Raw genomic sequence first — 17,028 nt, 5'->3', positions numbered from 1 at the left:
ACGCAACTGGGCAACGATTTGCAACCCCAGCTCGCGCCGTTAAAATGTCACCAAAAAACCCAAGGCAAAGAGGGAGAGGCGGGTCCTTACCCATTGCAACGCTGGCAGCACGCACCTTCCTGTGCTTGTATAACAGCCTGGCGGAGCCTCTGAGCATTAAAACTGCTGCCATGCTGCTTCCCCTAGCGCCACTCTGCGTGACCTCCGCTTCACCACCGCCCCCCGGGCTGCCCTCTCTGCCTGTGACCGTGGACGGGGAGGAGAGAGAGGAGACGAGTGACGGCCAGGGGAGCCAACCACAGCTTGGCCTTGGCAGCCGCACACCAATGAGAGGGGACATCCTCCTGTCGGTGACCCGCCGGGTTCGCCTCCAGACTCATGATTGACAGGGGAGCAGCCTGCCTCCCCTCGCTGCCCTAAAACCGAAGGAGAAGGGCTGGGCTGGGCTGGGCTGTTCTGCCGGGCGGCGCCCGCTCGTGGGCAGTTGCTGCTGGAGCACCTGGGGACAAGGCGAGGATTTCTCCACCCACCTCCGTGCCGCCTTCACTTACTTTATCCCCTCCTACTCCCGTAAGGCATTTCCCCCATGCCATCCCCGCCTGCATCTGCTTCTCTGCGCTACCTTCTGCACGTATGGCTTTAACTAGAGAGGGGGCAAGCAGAGCAGCCGCCTAGCTCCAGCGGGTGGTTAGCCAGCCAGTCTACACTTTATCCAGGTAGCCTCAACTCCGTGCAGCTGCCACGCAGACGGTATATATCTCAATACACGCACTAGTGCTGCAACATCCTTTTTGGACTTAACTTCACAGTGCTTTAGGGTTACACACTCAGGTTTCCTTTCTCTCGCTGTGCCTGCCTCCCCCTTGCTGTGGCAGCTTTTAGCTTGAATATTTCCTCTGCCTGCAACCAATCGACAGAATCTTCTTGGTGTCTATAATAAACATCTCGAATTTTATCCTGCTTCTCAAGATGCCATCCTACTGTAGCCCTAGAGTTCACCACCCTGCTAGCATTTTTATACACACATCAATTACTTTGCAAATATTCTTGCATATACAATCTTACATATTACATAGCTCACGTTGTATTTTTCCATCTAGCTGGTGGGGTCATTTCTATTGTCATAATATATAATGCAGAATTGTAATGTAACATAGAATTAATTAATTTCTGTAATTAATATAAGATCTGATCCTGCACATGTGCAAGTAAATAAATAGTCCCTTTTCTCCTGTTATATTTTGTTCTTACTGTTGAGATTAAAAAATATTTTGTTTTGAAAAGACTGTTTTGTTGTTGCTGTATTCACAGCTGGTCACAGCTCCTGAAGGGAAGTTTCATGTTGCCAAACCGAGGCAGGCCTGCTGAATTGGTACACAGGTTTCAGAGGAGCAGCCGTGTTAGTCTGTATCCACAAAAAAGAACAGGAGGACTTGTGGCACCTTAGAGACTAACAAATTTATTTCAGCATAAGCTTTCGTGGGCTACAGCCCACTTCATTGGATGCATAGAATGGAACACACAGACAGGAGATATTTATACATACAGAGAACATGAAAAGGTGGAAGTATGCATACCAACTGGAAGAGTCCAATCAATTGAGATGAGCTGTCGTCAGCAGGAGAAAAAAAACCTTTGAAGTGATAATTGAGATGACCCATAGAAGGTGTGAGGAGAACTTAACATAGGGAAATAGATTCAATTAGTGTAATGACCCAACCATTCCCAGTCTCTGTTTAAACCTAAGTTAATTGTATCTTATTTGCATATTAATTCGAGTTCAGCAGTCTCTCTCTGGAGTCTGTTTTTGAAGTTTTTTTGTTGCAAAATTGCCACCTTCAAGTCTGTCACTGAGGCTTTGGCTACACTTACACTTCAAAGCGCTGCCGCGGCAGCGCTTTGAAGCGTTAAGTGTAGTCAAAGCGCCAGCGCTGGGAGAAAGCTCTCCCAGCGCTGTCCGTACTCCACCTCCCTGTGGGGAATAACGGACAGCGCTGGGAGCCGCGCTCCCAGCGCTGGGGCTTTGACTACACTGGCGCTTTGCAGTGCCGCAATTTGCAGCGCTGGAGAGGGTGTGTTTTCACACCCTGCTGCAGCACTGCAAATTTGTAAGTGTAGCCAAGCCCTGAGTGGTTAGAGAGGTTGAAGTGTTCTCCCACTGGTTTTTGAATGTTATGATTCCTGATGTCAGATTTGTGTCCATTTATTCTTTTGCGTAGAGACTCCGGTTTGGCCAATGTACATGGCAGAGGGACATTGCTGGCACGTGATGGCATATATCATGTTGGTAGATGTGCAGGTGAACGAGCCCCTGATGGCGTGGCTGATGTGATTAGGTCCTGTGATGGTGTCACTTGAATAGATATGTGGACAGAGCTGGCATTGGGCTTTGTTGCAAGGATGGGCTCCTGAGTTAGTGTTTATGTTGTATGGTGTGCGGTTGCTGGTGAGTATTTGCTTCAGGTTGGGAGGCTGTCTGTAAGCGAGGACTGGCCTGTTTCCCAAGATCTGTGAGAGTGAGGGAACATCTTTCAGGATAGGTTGTAGATCTTTGATGATGCGCTGGAGAGGTGTTAGTTGGGGGCTGTAGGTGATGGCTAGTGGCATTCTGTTATTTTCTTTGTTGGGCCTGTCCTGTAGTAGGGTGGCTTCTGGGTACTCTTCTGGCTCTGTCAAGCTGTTTTTTCACTTCAGCAGGTGGGTATTGTAGTTTTAAGAATGCTTGATACAGATCTTGTAAGTGTTTATCTCTGTCTGAGAGATTGGAGCAAATACGGTTGTATCTTAAAGCTTGGCTGTAGACAATGGATCATGTGGTGTGTCCTGGATGGAAGCTGGAGGCATGTAGGTAAGTATAGCTATCAGTGGGTTTCTGGTATAGGGTGGTGTTTATGTGACCATCGCTTATTAGCACAGTAGTGTCTAGGAAATGGACCGCTTGTGTGGATTGGTCTAGGCTGAGGTTGATGGTGGGATGGAAATTGTTAAAATCATGTTGGAATTCCTTGAGGGCTTCTTTTCCGTGGGTCCAGATGATGAAGATGTCATCAATGTAGCGCAAGTAGAGTAGGGGCGTTAGGGGACGAGAGCTAAGGAAGCGTTGTTCTAAGTCAGTCATAAAGATGTTGGCATACTGTGGGGCCATGCGGGTACCCATAGCAGTGCCACTGACTTGAAGGTATATATTGTCCCCAAATGTGAAATAGTTGGTACACAGGGTACTGTTGCCCAGGGACTGGGTCTAAGAGTGGGAGTATCATGGGATTCCATCCCAGAGCAGGTAAAGAGATGAGGGCTAAGAGCTGAGAGGGGAGGGGTGTACTCGGAAAGAATAGAGAGAAGTCAAAGGTGCAGCTAGGCTGGTGAAATGTGACCTGCTCCCTTTTCATCCTTCATTTTATTTCATCTTGCATTCCACATATGGGCCATTGCAGATGAAGAGGTGTAATTTTCCACTTGTCATAGTCAATGTAGATAATACTGTTTAAAATGTAATTTAATTAAGTAGAAATCCAGCATATGGCAGAATTAGTAGATCCACTAATGAACTGTATAAAACAGCTGATCCAAAATCTATTCCTACATTGATTCTATGTAGAAATCAAAGAGGCCCGCTTCATCGGTCACATTACACAGTGTAGGAACTAGAGGTAATTTGGAAATCAAGTTAAAGCATTAATAAACTGATGGGCTGACTGTTCTTGCTAAATCTTAAATTATTAGCATGCCAATATTATAATCTCAAAGAGAGGACTCCCAACTCCACCCATATTATAAACAAGATTCTGCTTTTCTTCCTGTTCATCATACAGTAAGAAGTCCAGTGGGTAGATCACATTACAACACAATGAATAAGGTACTTCATACATCACTTGGCAAAATCAACCAGAATGCAGGTTTTGGATTACATCACATTTTAATTCAATTAGCAGCACTGTCAGATTAACATACTAAATTAGGCAAAATTTTCATATCACCTACATATGATATTAAAAGTTAAGAATTACTAAAATAACAATAGTCTAGGAATCACTTTTTTCAGTACAAGGGTTAATTTACATGACTAGAAACGTAGTTAAGACTGAAGCTACATTTCACTTAAAGCCAAATTTTACATCTTTTCTAAAATCTACAACAAAATAAAATTTAAAAAGTCAAATCAGTTTGAAAATTGGTAAGTCAGGTCAATAGCTAGAGAAGAGTTTGTAAAGAAAACTTTTCATAATTTGAACAAGGGGTTCCCTGGAGGAGGCACTCTAAAAACTGAGCTGTTTTCAAAATTGAAAAAAAGTCTTCTCATACTATTTTCACATACAGGGATAGTAACACATTAAATTTATATTTCTGGATTCCCTTTGCTGAAATCTAGTGCATAACGCCAAAGAAGGTCTAACACAAGAGATATGAATATGAATTAGACCTCCTATTTGGAACTACAGACTGGAACGCTGCAGTGCTGGGGATATCACCAGATGCCATAAGGAGTCTGTATGCTAACTACTGAAAGAGCTTCAGTGATAGTTCTCTTCCAAATCTAAAAGGGAATGTGGTGAGGATAGGCAAATGCTTGCTTCTCAGTGCAGAATATTAATTCAGGACCTCCCATACCACAGCACAGATGTCTACAACTTGAACTGAAGGAGTAATTCCTTTACTTGGTAACCATAGTAGCCTAATATAGAGACTAGCCCAGGGTAGGCAACCTATGGCACAGGTGCCGAAGGCGGCACGCAAGCTGATTTTCAGTGGCACTCACACTGCCCAGGTCCTGACCACCAGTCCAGGGGGCTCTGCATTTTAATTTAATTTTAAATGAAGCTTCTTAAACATTTAAAAAAACCTTATTTACTTTACATACAACAATAGTTTAGTTATATATTATAGACTTATAGAAAGAGACCTTCTAAAAATGTTAAAATGTATTACCGGCATGCGGAACCTTAAATTAGAGTGAATAAATGAAAACTCAGCACACCACTTCCAAAAGGTTGCCAACCCCTGGACTAGCCACTGCAGAGGAAGACATAATACACGTTGAATCATTGGACTACACTTACATAGCCACATGAAAATACCCTTTGAGTAGGCATTATGAAGTATAATTCATTCACTTTTTCAGCATAAAAACTAGGAACAGAACCCACATCTTTCATATAGCAGAACTAACTTTTACTCACTTACCCTATTTCCTCACAGATATTTTGCCAAATCTACATGCTTGGCTGTACTGTCTATACAACAAGACTACCTTTACGTATTCATCTTCACACAGAGTAGTGAGACACATAGTTGAACTGCTTAGCAAATAGTTGCACATGATGGAATTTCTGTGTAGTATATGAGGCAGAGGGCTGCAGGAAGAGAAAACATGACACTGTGGCTAAAGCAATGGAATAGGATCCAGGAGATCTGGAGCCATTCTGACTTGCTAGCATTTTACACCCCTGCAAAGCCACAGAGGATCAGGTCCAGCTATTTTTTCTGAAAGAGCCTTTTCCTCTTTCACTGTGAAGGTTGAACAGTACAAAGTGAAAGAGGTAATTGTGCTGTTATTTATTAATTGTTTCCTCAGTGTTCAGGGACTGGACTGCTCTCTTCCTGCATACTGCCCAGCCTGTACACTGAATGTGGGTCTGGCTCCCTGACTCATTCATTACACATTATCCAATCTGTGCACTCAGTGCCAAACTCATCATTAGTGTAACTCCATAGGTGTAAATGACTGTAATGCAGCAGTGAATAAGAGAATCAATGCATGCTTATAAGAGGGCACAGTTAAGGTTACATGTGCTCATGTGCAACTCAAAGTTTGGGATTTCACGGATTTTGAGTACTGCGCAGCATTTACTAATCTTAATGCACCTCTTACATAGCTTTTGTAGAGAATATATTACAGAGATAGGCACATTAGAAATACTTTAGACTAGATTAGATTAATTAGAGTCCCTTTTCCCACACTGACCATAGGTCATCAGGCCAGGCATTCTGGAATAGCCAATTTGAGAAAGAAACTAGCAATTGCAGGACAACTACACTATGGACATAAAAATGAAAAAATAAGTAGGTAAATTAAGAGGCTTCTCCCCCCATCCCACCCCCCGCAAAATGCCCTCTAGTGATGGTTGAACTTTTAGTAGTTTATAATAAAGTTAGCTCATTTTGTTGAAAAATATATAATTTCACTTTTAGTACAGTTTATCTTAATGTAAACTAAGCTTTCCTAGTTAATTTATTTTTATACGTTTCTAATTTCTTTGCCAAGCTAATCACATTCTTTCCACACAAAATGCAGAAAAAAGCTGTGTTAGACTCCAACATTATTTTGTTTGAAGTAAATAGCTATGAAAGCTTTCACTTGTATTAGACTCTGGAACAAGTATGTTCTCATCTATTCAACATAGCAGCAATATCTTCAAAGTCACAACTAATAGGATAGCATTTCATAAAGAGATCAGTATATGATGATTTTTTAAATTGTTCAACAGTTAAAATGTAAATGTATAATTGAAATATTTATTATGTGTATAGCATATTTCTACATATTGAAACATTTTGTCTTCCACACGTTAAATATCTGGGTGCATAACTTTCTGGGTGCATCAATAGAACTACTTGGATACTTTAAAAAATATTACAGTAAAATCTCGAGTGTCTATAAAAAGAAATTCAATAGAGATTTCAAAATATCTGTAAGTGCTAAATATATTTTCCAGAAATCAGTGATTACACTTCAAATGCATCACAAAGGGGAACTGTTAACAAGTGTGACTTTGCCAGTAGTAGGAAGATTGCCAACATTTAATTGGCTTTAAAGTTTCTGTTCCGTCAATGGTGTATTGTTTTTTAAAGGCAATAATAATAGCCTTATGATTTAGGTGTGAAGAGGGAGCTCAAAGTATCTGACTGAATGTGGCATGAAGCAACTTATTTTCTTCAACAAAATTTGCTAAAATATTGGTCACCTTAGTTTAACTGCAATGTTAATTTTGTATTATGCTGCAAGAATCTGAATAGAAACATATAAAACATAGCTCCTATACAGCACTTTTCATCAGTATATCTCAAACTGCTTTAACAAAGGAGGATAAGCAACATTACATCTATTTTACAGATAGTAAAACTGAGGTACTGAGAGGTGTAGTGAGTTTTCCAAGGACGCTCAGCAGGTCAATGGCAGAGGCAAGAGAACACAGGACTCCTGACTATCATTCCAGTGTCCTATTCACTAAATCACAATGCCTCACTATAACCAGTGAATAATTAATTATTGTATCATTGGTCTTTGTAAAACACTAATGGATAAATTCTGGCTAATCCTGAATGGTGCATTAGGTACAGAAGACAGTGCAGCAACCTTTTCACTGCCCCCCATCCCTTTCCCACCAGCTCAGAAAGCAAGCAAAAGGCTGCCATTAGTGATCCCTGAGCTAGCTAGTAATCACAAGGGTTGGGGATACAGTCAGGATTGTGCCCACTCTAAATATCTACTGGTGTGTGGCAGCAGGTGCTGGTGGGGAGCAAATGCTGCTCTTTTCTTAAACAAACTAATAAGGTCAAGCATATTCTTCCTGGACCTTTCCAAGACATTCTGCCTGCATTTTCTCTGCTCAGGCAGAATTGCATGAAGAGACTGCTTGGCCACTACAGTTCAGCTTCCCAGACTAAAAACCCTCAGTAGAAATTGTCAGAGCTTGGTTGTAAGGTCCTATTCCAACCTCCCCCCACCATTGAGGTCCATGGAAGGACACCCTCCATTCCCCCTAGTGGTTTCAGTTGGAGATGAATTGAGCCCAAAATATCTTGCTTTGTTGTCTTGCAAGTTTTTTTTTCATGCTATCATCCACAATCCAGCTATTCTAATATAGTGGAACCTACAATAGAACTTCAATAAGTGTTTTTTGTTCCTCATATACAATTTAAATATTTAGCATATATCATATACCATAATAAACGAGAATGAAATACTCTTACAAATCAGTCACTGAGGTCTGATATTGTTAAACAATGATCATGCTACAATTTCACAGTTTATAGTTCAAAAACTCTTCCATTGATCTATAATTTAATAATAAATAATAATAATATCAATGCATCCTTGCCAATGCTTGGTGACCTTCAATACTATGAGTTTCATGTCTTTTAATGATTTAAATGATTTTTATCCCATTAGTATATGAAGATCTTCCATGTGCCCTTTGACGCATAACCTGAGACCATATGGTACCACAGACGCTTACCCTGGCGAGCCATGTGCCAAAGATTTCCGACCCCTGGTGTAGATATACCTTCTGTGACGTGGGCTACTTATTTAGTCAGGATTGGGCAGATTTTTCAGAAGTTTCCACTAGTTGGGGGTGATTAATTTTTTGAGACCTAGGGTTTTATTTCTGGGGGGGGGAGTATGCATAGCTTCCATTGAATTTATCTGGAATTGTATCTGCTCAGCACTTATGAAAAATTAGGTCCTACCTATAGAGTATTTAAATTCAACATTAACTCAATTTGGTGCTCGCAAGCTGGAATGGATGCAGCAGTAAATTTGAGGTTTTAGTTAGAAGAGAACTGGTAGCCAGGACTACTGAATTCTATTCCTTGCTCTAACACTTAACCTCTCACTTCCTCTGTATACTTACCTAACTTGTATAGTTTCCTTACAAGAGTACGTCTACACTGCAGCTCGGGTCATCCCCTGCCAAGATGCCAGATTTATTGGGTCTAAACCATCCAAGAAAGATCGCTATCCAGCCTCCTTTTGGAAACCTCCAGAACTGACAGACATACACTAGCTCTACTCAAGCTGGCATACTAAAAATAGCAATGTAGTCAGGGAGTAACATATGTGGCAGCTTGAGCTAGCGGCCCAAGTCTGCACCCAGAGGGCCAAACGGGTTTGTCCTTGGGTAACTAGCCTGAGTTACTGCCCATGCTGCTGTAGGCTACATGGCTATTTTTAGCACTCCTAGCTGCACAGTAGGCATACCTTAATGTTTGTAAAGTATTTTGAGATCCCAAATGAAAGGCACTTTATCAATGCAAAGCAGTTTCTATAAATATTATACTGTAAAATTCAGGAATTTCAGAGTTTGGGATTGTTTTAGTTTTCCACAATGTGCATATTTTTCAAATAAGATAATAATAATAAAATAATAATAAAAATAGTAATACAAATTGATGTATTTTTGCACCTAGTATTATACAAAAAGTGCAGCTCATTTGCATTGATGTATTTTTTGCTTAGTTGTGTGACACATGATTGCTCAATGATGTGTAATCAAGTACTTATCAACACTCCTGTATGTAATACATACATACTAGGAGGCAAAATTCAAGCTTTTGTGGGAACCCTACTTCTGAAATTCCTGGGAGTTAAAAGATTAGAATCTCAATGTCAATGTTGCATTTATACAGTGTTTGCATTAATGCTTACTGTAGTCCTATTTTGTTAGATATTTTTTCTGTTATATACAATTCTGTTGCTGTTTAGTTGGACATCTGAGGACATGGCAGACCGCATAGTATATGTCATCTGTGTTTATATTGAGTTCAACAAAGCCAAGTGTTAGTTTTCTTCTTGTCTGAGAGTAATTACATTAGGGCTCATAACCTTGAACTTAGGGATGGAATTTTCAAAAGAGTCAAAAGGGGCTAGGCATCAAATGAGATTTGGTCACCTAACTCCCTTAGGTTCCTTTGAAAATCTCACTCTAAAAAGAGAAAAACATACAGAGTAGTAAAGATAGAAATCTTGGGAGGAAGAAAGAGAACTCCAATCCCAGACTTTTCCAAGGTAGACATGTAAGGGGATGGTGCTGGAGTACTGGCTGTGAGAAACTTCAGTCACACCAGTTCTGGGACTCTCCTCGTGAGAATAGCTGGGCCACTAGCAGCAGAGCTACTCCACTACCAGAATTCGCAAGATATCACAATATGGGAAGTTGTGTGTACTGCAGCCTAAGAAACTTCAGGTTCTGTTCCACTTTTATGTTGTAACTGAAGAATATCTCAACTGACTTCAATGGATTTTGGATCAGACTCTTTACGCTGCTCATTTTCAGATGCTAGTCTGTACACTAACAAGAGACAAGAGTAAGGCCCACAGACTAGCCCTACTCTACATCACTTAGGAATCTAACATAGAGGGTAATTTTATTTTGGGTGAAGAGAGGGGTTCCTGGGAAAGCAACTAAAGATGAAAACAAAACAATATATGTATATATATAGGTACATATACAGAAGCACTCATAAGTGTTTTAAGTTTTCAACCATTTTATTTTCATCATTAAGACATGCAACATGTTACATATCAAAATGAGCTGATTTATGTCAGCATGTGATGAGGTTCTGTGGCCTGCAATGTGCAGGAGGTCAGACTAGATGATCATGATGATGCCTTCTAGCCTTAAAGTCTATGAGAACTGCAATAACCAAAGGCCACACAATGCACATCTGTTGATTATGAGATACTGAGATACAGTTAAAAAAAAAAAAGAGGTGTTACAAAAAAAGAAAGCAACAGAGAAAAGCTGATCTCAAACTTAGATGGGCCAAAAGAGGATGGGATAATCTTCACTGCACATGAAAATATGCATCAATATAAAACATATTTATAATTGTATAAATAATACTGAATATATCATTCCAAAACTGTTAACCTCCTACCACTCTGATCAAAGCCCAAACTGCTCCCACTTGGATATACAAAAGGGATTTAATACACAAATTTGGCAATGCCTCAGTCCTCGCTTTTGTCTTTGTCTACAAAAATGCATAACAATGCATTCTGTCAAATTGGAAACATTTTCTTCATTAGGTACTGCTCTTAGCAAAATCTTGAATCACCTTAACATAGGGGCTGATTCTAGTTGCATTGAAATCAATGGGAATTGTATAAGGCCCACGGGAAATAAAAAGACCTCCATCACTAACGGGCTATCTGACCTAAAGGAGTCAGTATCCATGAACGAATGGAGCCTACTGTAGTATACAAAAATAATTAACTAACTTTGAATGCAGAGACATTTTTAATGAAGTAACACAACTCAGCACAGAAGAATCAATTTCTGAAGACTACTGTCTACTCTTGGATACAGACTTCAGAATTAGGGCTTGATCCTGAATTCTTTATGCACCCAGCCCCCATTTGGGTTTAAGTCCTTTGCAGTTTGGGGTGTGTTTGGAACACAGGACTCATTGACTTCAATGGGAGCAGAATAGGGCATTAAGCCCTTCACAAGAAAAAAAAATCTATTGTTGTATTTTCACTTTGCCATCACTGAAGTCAGTGTATATCAATGTACTCTCTGTTCCACAGAAGGACAAAACTGCTCAATTATTTTAATATTTATTGTCTCAAAGTATTTTGAATTAAAATTTTATACAAAGTTCTGTAGTTTGCAAATATATAGGGCAATTAGGTACAGATATTTATTTTAACAAACTTCTGTTACATCCTACTAATTAAAGAGGAAGAATACACTTTGATGTTTAAATATTCTAAATATATAGCACACTTGTTTCATTTGAACATATTACCTTGAAGCAACATTAACTCTGAAGTGTTTTTTTCATTCATTTTGTGGTGTCTGTATTCTGTGTTCTGTATTCTGTGCAGACCATTTCTGTAGGTTAACAAAACTTAAAGAAAGTCAAGTCACCTGCAAGTAAAAACAAAAAATATATTGGAGAGGCTATTAGAGAATAATACTCTTTGAGGGGCTAACTTTCATAGGATCTGTAGCTTCTTCTAACTCAAGAACTGGTGGCACATGCTTCACCACTGCCGTTTGTGGTACTACTGCAACTAGAGCAATGCCACTGGGGAACTGGCCATCAAAACAATATAGTCACCTCTTAAAGATCAGCATGATGTAAGTGTTGCTATAAAGAATCATTGGTCCAAAGCAATGTCTTGCTTTTTCCACAACCACTTGGAAAGGACAAAGTATTTATTTACACTACTCCAACCTCATTAGCATTAACAGGAGATTTGGTCCTTACTGTCTGAGATGATGATAAATTAAGAACTACATACAAAGCCACTGAGCATTATTCTATCAGTCAACCATTTAAATCCAGAAAAAAGAAAAAAGAATAATCTATTTGTAAAATTAAATGTGGGTAGATTTTGAACTCACTTAATATGGACTTACACCAGTGTATCATCAATACAATTAATGGAATTAATGAAGTATTATTGAAATCAGAATCTGTCTTACTGAATCTGCCTGTCCACACTTGACCAACTCTAGTGACAGATAACACAAGAAAAACAATCCTGATACATTTCCAAAATCCAGAGTTTCTTAGTTCCCCCTTTTCTTTTTTTTAAAATAGCAGACTGGACTTTCTGCACCCCTTCATGTACACTGACTGAAGCCTTGATTCACAAATGAGAAGACCAACTGGTTTGAAATATGTATACTTTTGTATTTTTTTTTTGCACCAGAACTACATCATCCTCAATGCACATAAACCATCATTGGTTTACTACATTTAAAAATGATCATAAATTTCTCATCATAAGTGGTGTAATACAATCCTATTATCATTTTATCAGATAAAAGAGAGAGACAATATTGTTTGTTACAGCCTACAGAGATGTAACAAATCTAGAGAATGCCAGCCTTGTCCAAGATAGATTAAATTTAGAGAACTGGAATATATTTCCCAATAAACAAACACTTTGAGGTCAGGAGATCATACTTGTTCAGCTGTTCTCCATAAGCACTTTTGGAAATAAACTTTCATAACATCACTGATTATATTTCATGCTACTTAATAATACTATGAGCCAAGTGTAATGGTGATCTAAATGGTGGTTTAAGTTACACACTGGGTGTTGTAGGACGGTCAAAAACACATATAAGTAGCAAAATAGTGTAGGACTACAGGCATTCAGTGGGGAAAGTTTCTTCCTAATCTTCATCAGTTTAGGGCAGTGGTTTTCAAACTTTTTTCATTTGCGGACTCCTAAAAAATTTTGAGCAGCAATGCAGATCCTGAGGGTAACAACAAGCTTTCATGGCCCCCTTAGACATAGTCAGGGTTCCATGGACCACATGTTGAAAACCACTGAGTTAGGGGTTGGGCATTATGCCCTGATCCATAAGAGTTGATATCCCTTCCAAAGCTCTTGGGCTTTTGGTTTGTTTTAGCCTTCACTATTGTAACTTACAATATATGATATGCCACATGTGATTTATTTGTATCTGAATATAAAAGATTGGCCTTTTGGGAGTCTAGCTTCTCATTAATGTAAGATAGAATACAGGAAGACACAAGGCTGGTGAAAGCAGTAAATCTACCATACCATATAAAGTATACAGTAAAAATACTTGTTTTATATTTGTTAAAATTTAAATAGCACCTACTCAATGGTCATTTACATGCAGTTATCTGTGTGCCAGTAGGAGGTGTGCTAAAAGTAGAAAACACCATAAATAAGAAATTAAACACTCCCCCAGACCTGGGTCTCCAGTGAACATATATTAATGATACCCCAGAGAGCAAAGACTCAGTGTGTGCTAGCATTTACTTCATTATTTGGATTTATTAAAAACATTCCTTTTCACTTTAACAATACAGTAATCCAACTGTGAAATAACAGCAATTCAAATGTGGTCATTTACAGAAATGTGGTTTCTTATGCCCATTGTACAGTGCAAAGCTGCCAAGTCTCACACCTTAGGAGTAAACTCTCTCTTTCTTTCTCATACACACATGCACGCACACACAGACAAAATTAACATGTCTGCTCTCACCTATACCTTTATGGGAAAAGTCACAAATTTAATCAATCTCACTCATACAGATTTAAAAATCCTGGCAGCTTTTGAATAGCTTTTCTTCATCAATTCCAATTAAGTGCTGGAAAAGAAATCCAAAGTACACATACCGAAACCTTCTCCTTAATAAGGAATGTTAGCAATATGTGATTTCTAATATGTTTCAAAGGGGTGCCTCCCAATCGTTTTTTGAAGGTGAAGTCTGTAAGCACTTTAGTTAGACTTTTTAATGTTCAGAAATGAAACATTGTCAGCAATGAAAGAATATTATTTGTAACTATGTGACTGATTCACAATAATGTAACTATTAATTTTCTGTAAAATGATCTTCGATACAGGAGTTAATTAGAAGGTATACCTTACAACATAACTAGAAAGAGTTCCTGCTTTAGTGATTGATATACATCTTTTACATTTCATAGCAGCTCCAGGCTTTTTACGGGGGTTGGAGTATGGGTAGGATTACAACTAAGTGGAATCATTGGAACCTACACAAATCAATGCCAAACGTCATCAGTAGCACTAAATCATGCCCTTATACTATTTAGCCACAATATACAGTACCCTTTCTTGGGTACTAATAATTAGAAGTATATAGTTTGTTTGCAATGTGTATAAAGCAGAGAGGAGCCTGAATGGAAAAGTTCAGATCTAGATCAAAGCCTGAAGCCTCCGATGGTTTTGGTTCATTCTGTGCTGGAGACAGGGATCAAACAAGACTTTTGGACTGGACCTGAATCCAGATTCAGATTTACCCAAGGTTACAGTTTTGTTTGGGCCCCATCTCTAATTTCCAGGCATCAAATTATTAAAGGAGCTCTTTTTTTTTTTTAAAGAAACTCTGAGTAAGAAGGTGAATCCTTTCCTTTTGTTCCCATTAGTAGTGTTGGTACTGCAGCAGTATCTTCATATTGTTGTGAAAAGGTCACCCTGCAAAGATACCTGTACGAATGAGTGGTTTTAATCCTGCCAGACATTAGGGCGTCCTCATCAGAAATATTTTTTCAACAGTTAACCTTTTTGGAAAGTTCATATTACTGATAACTATTGCATTATCCTAAAAGATTTCCAAATTTTACCATCTTTACTTTATCTGCTGGAGGACCTATTATTAGAAGTGGAGATATTTGTATTTGAAACAATGCAGAAGTAAGAAATGACAGCAGTGCACTGATAGGCCATGAATGCAGTAGCCTGGAAGCAATCTTGGGGCTGCTATTTATTAGGTACATGAATACGAGGCATGATTCTGAGCTAGTACATTGAAAGGAATTGGTCTTTATGGGTATTTCTATACCGCAGCTAAATACTCACGGATGGACAGTGTCAGCTTACTCAGGGTTTCAGGGCTTGTGCTGCGGGTCTAAAAATAGCAATGTAGGTGTTTGGGCTCAGGCTGGTGCCAGGGCTCTGAGACCTGGTAATGGGGGAGGGTCTCAGAGCCTGGTTCCAGCCTGATCACAAACTCATACACTGCTATTTTTAGCCCTGCAATGCAAGCCTCTCAAGCACTTTGAGATTCACTGCAGTGGTGCTTTTTTTTTTTTCTGTGTCAACTCCCCAAATTGGTTTGCTCATTAAATGACTTCTCATTAAAATATATCCTGCAAAGAATGTTTTTATATTTTCTAATGATACTGACTGAGAACATACTCATATTTTTCATCAGACACTCTCTGTGCTTTTGGGAATAGTAAGTGATATCCACACACAGAAGAGTCCCTACACCAAGAACTCTCAATCTGCCACAAACTTGCTCTGTAACCTTTGAGCAGTCACTTAAATTCTCTATTCTTCACCTACCCCACTCAGAGGACTGTGCTGATTCCCTCTTGGCCAACGAGGCCTAGCTTAAATACTCTATGTAAGTGCTCAATATGATTAAGAAGCATAGGGATATTTCATTGAATTTTGATCTTCAGATCCAAGGTTTGGATTCACACCCATTTGTATCTTCCTAAATTGCTCTATACTACTCTGTGCAACTCATAATTCAAACACAATAAACAGTGGTTTCATCCTATTTCTAAGTATACATTCAGTACCCAAACCTGGGTAATTAAGTTGGGTGCTTAAATCAATCACGTTTAAAAAAGTGTCTAACTTCTGTGCATCAGATTTCTTTGTACAGAACTTTAAAGATGAAAATTATTATTTGATTTAGAAAATGAAACTAACAATTAAAATCAATTATCTCCCTGTGAAAGCTGCATGGCATGAAATATTTCTTTGGATGCTATACAAGAACATGATCACACCTCATGTTGCTCTGAGATCATTAAACATTCTTCATTTAATCTTAATCAGATCCAAAATACACCCTTTCCATTTTTACAACTGGGAATGGGCACTCTGTTGAAGTATTTCTATGTGATATACATTTTTGTAAACTCACTTGTCTTTGGTATCTTTTTGGTTCCTTGATATCCCTTTACATTAAGAACAGAGACTAAGATGCTACAATCTCTGATAAAATTCTGACTTGGCAACCTAGTGTTCTCTTAACTCTTACATTTTCCTCTGTGACTATTTCTGGGCTTGTAAAATAAGGCACAGAGATGAACAGGAGGTAAAATGAATGAGTGACAAAGAGTTTATGTGAGTCACATTAATATATATTTATTCCTATTTGTCTTTTCACATTCTAATATCCACACAAGTAACAAAAGAGTTCTACCCACTTTGTGGTCAGCTTCAGGAAGAATATACTGACAAGTCAATTTCTCTTGACGAAGATAAAGTTGGCTTATTATTTTAGACATTTCTAATGTGCCTACTTCTGTAATATTTAAGCACATGATCCAAAATTAAGAGATGTCCAAAAAATGTCATTTAAGGACGATCTCTGCCCCCACTTACTACAACTGCTGTTACTTAGAAGAAATTCAAATAAAAACTTTTTTCTTTAGTTCTTTTACTTTCTCTTTATCATCTGTCCATAAAGATGTTTCATAGCAATAGGTCTTTTCTTGTTTAGTACTTTTAAGAGTGAGATTGAGTGAAATCTCCTTGAAGCTGGTGACCATGACAGCCACCATTCATTCAGGATAAATGTATGAAGCAGTTAAACTCCTTTTGAAGTAAGATATCTGAAACAATAGGATCCCCACCCAAAACACAGGCCATGTGCAAGGCCAGTCAGGAACTGAGCTATGGGGGCAGAGGGATTTCTCTGGGTATTGCTTGATGGAAGTGTGCATGTTATCTGGGAGCAGCCAGAGACAGAGCAGAAAGTAAGTAAGTA

General features: G+C 38.9%; 1 protein-coding gene across 3 annotated transcripts in view; it reads right to left on the bottom strand.

Annotated features, from left to right (window-relative positions):
* The window catches only part of HIBADH (3-hydroxyisobutyrate dehydrogenase), a 145,625-nt gene that overhangs the window by 126,355 nt on the left and 2,242 nt on the right, over nucleotides 1-17,028 (bottom strand). For 2 of the 3 annotated variants that reach the window (XM_045008260.1, XM_045008261.1), the window contains one exon: nucleotides 11,533-11,654. In XM_045008260.1, coding sequence (XP_044864195.1) covers nucleotides 11,533-11,572 — 40 coding nt within the window. In that variant the 5' untranslated portion in view covers nucleotides 11,573-11,654. Of the gene's footprint in view, nucleotides 1-90; nucleotides 265-11,532; nucleotides 11,655-17,028 lie in introns of those variants that run through there. The other variant, XM_045008259.1, reaches the window with a different exon arrangement.

Source organism: Mauremys mutica, chromosome 2, assembly GCF_020497125.1.
Source record: "Mauremys mutica isolate MM-2020 ecotype Southern chromosome 2, ASM2049712v1, whole genome shotgun sequence".
In the NCBI taxonomy this organism is placed as follows: domain Eukaryota; kingdom Metazoa; phylum Chordata; order Testudines; family Geoemydidae; genus Mauremys; species Mauremys mutica.
Note: the sequence above shows the minus strand (reverse complement) of the source record. Positions and strands in the feature narration are given on the sequence as shown.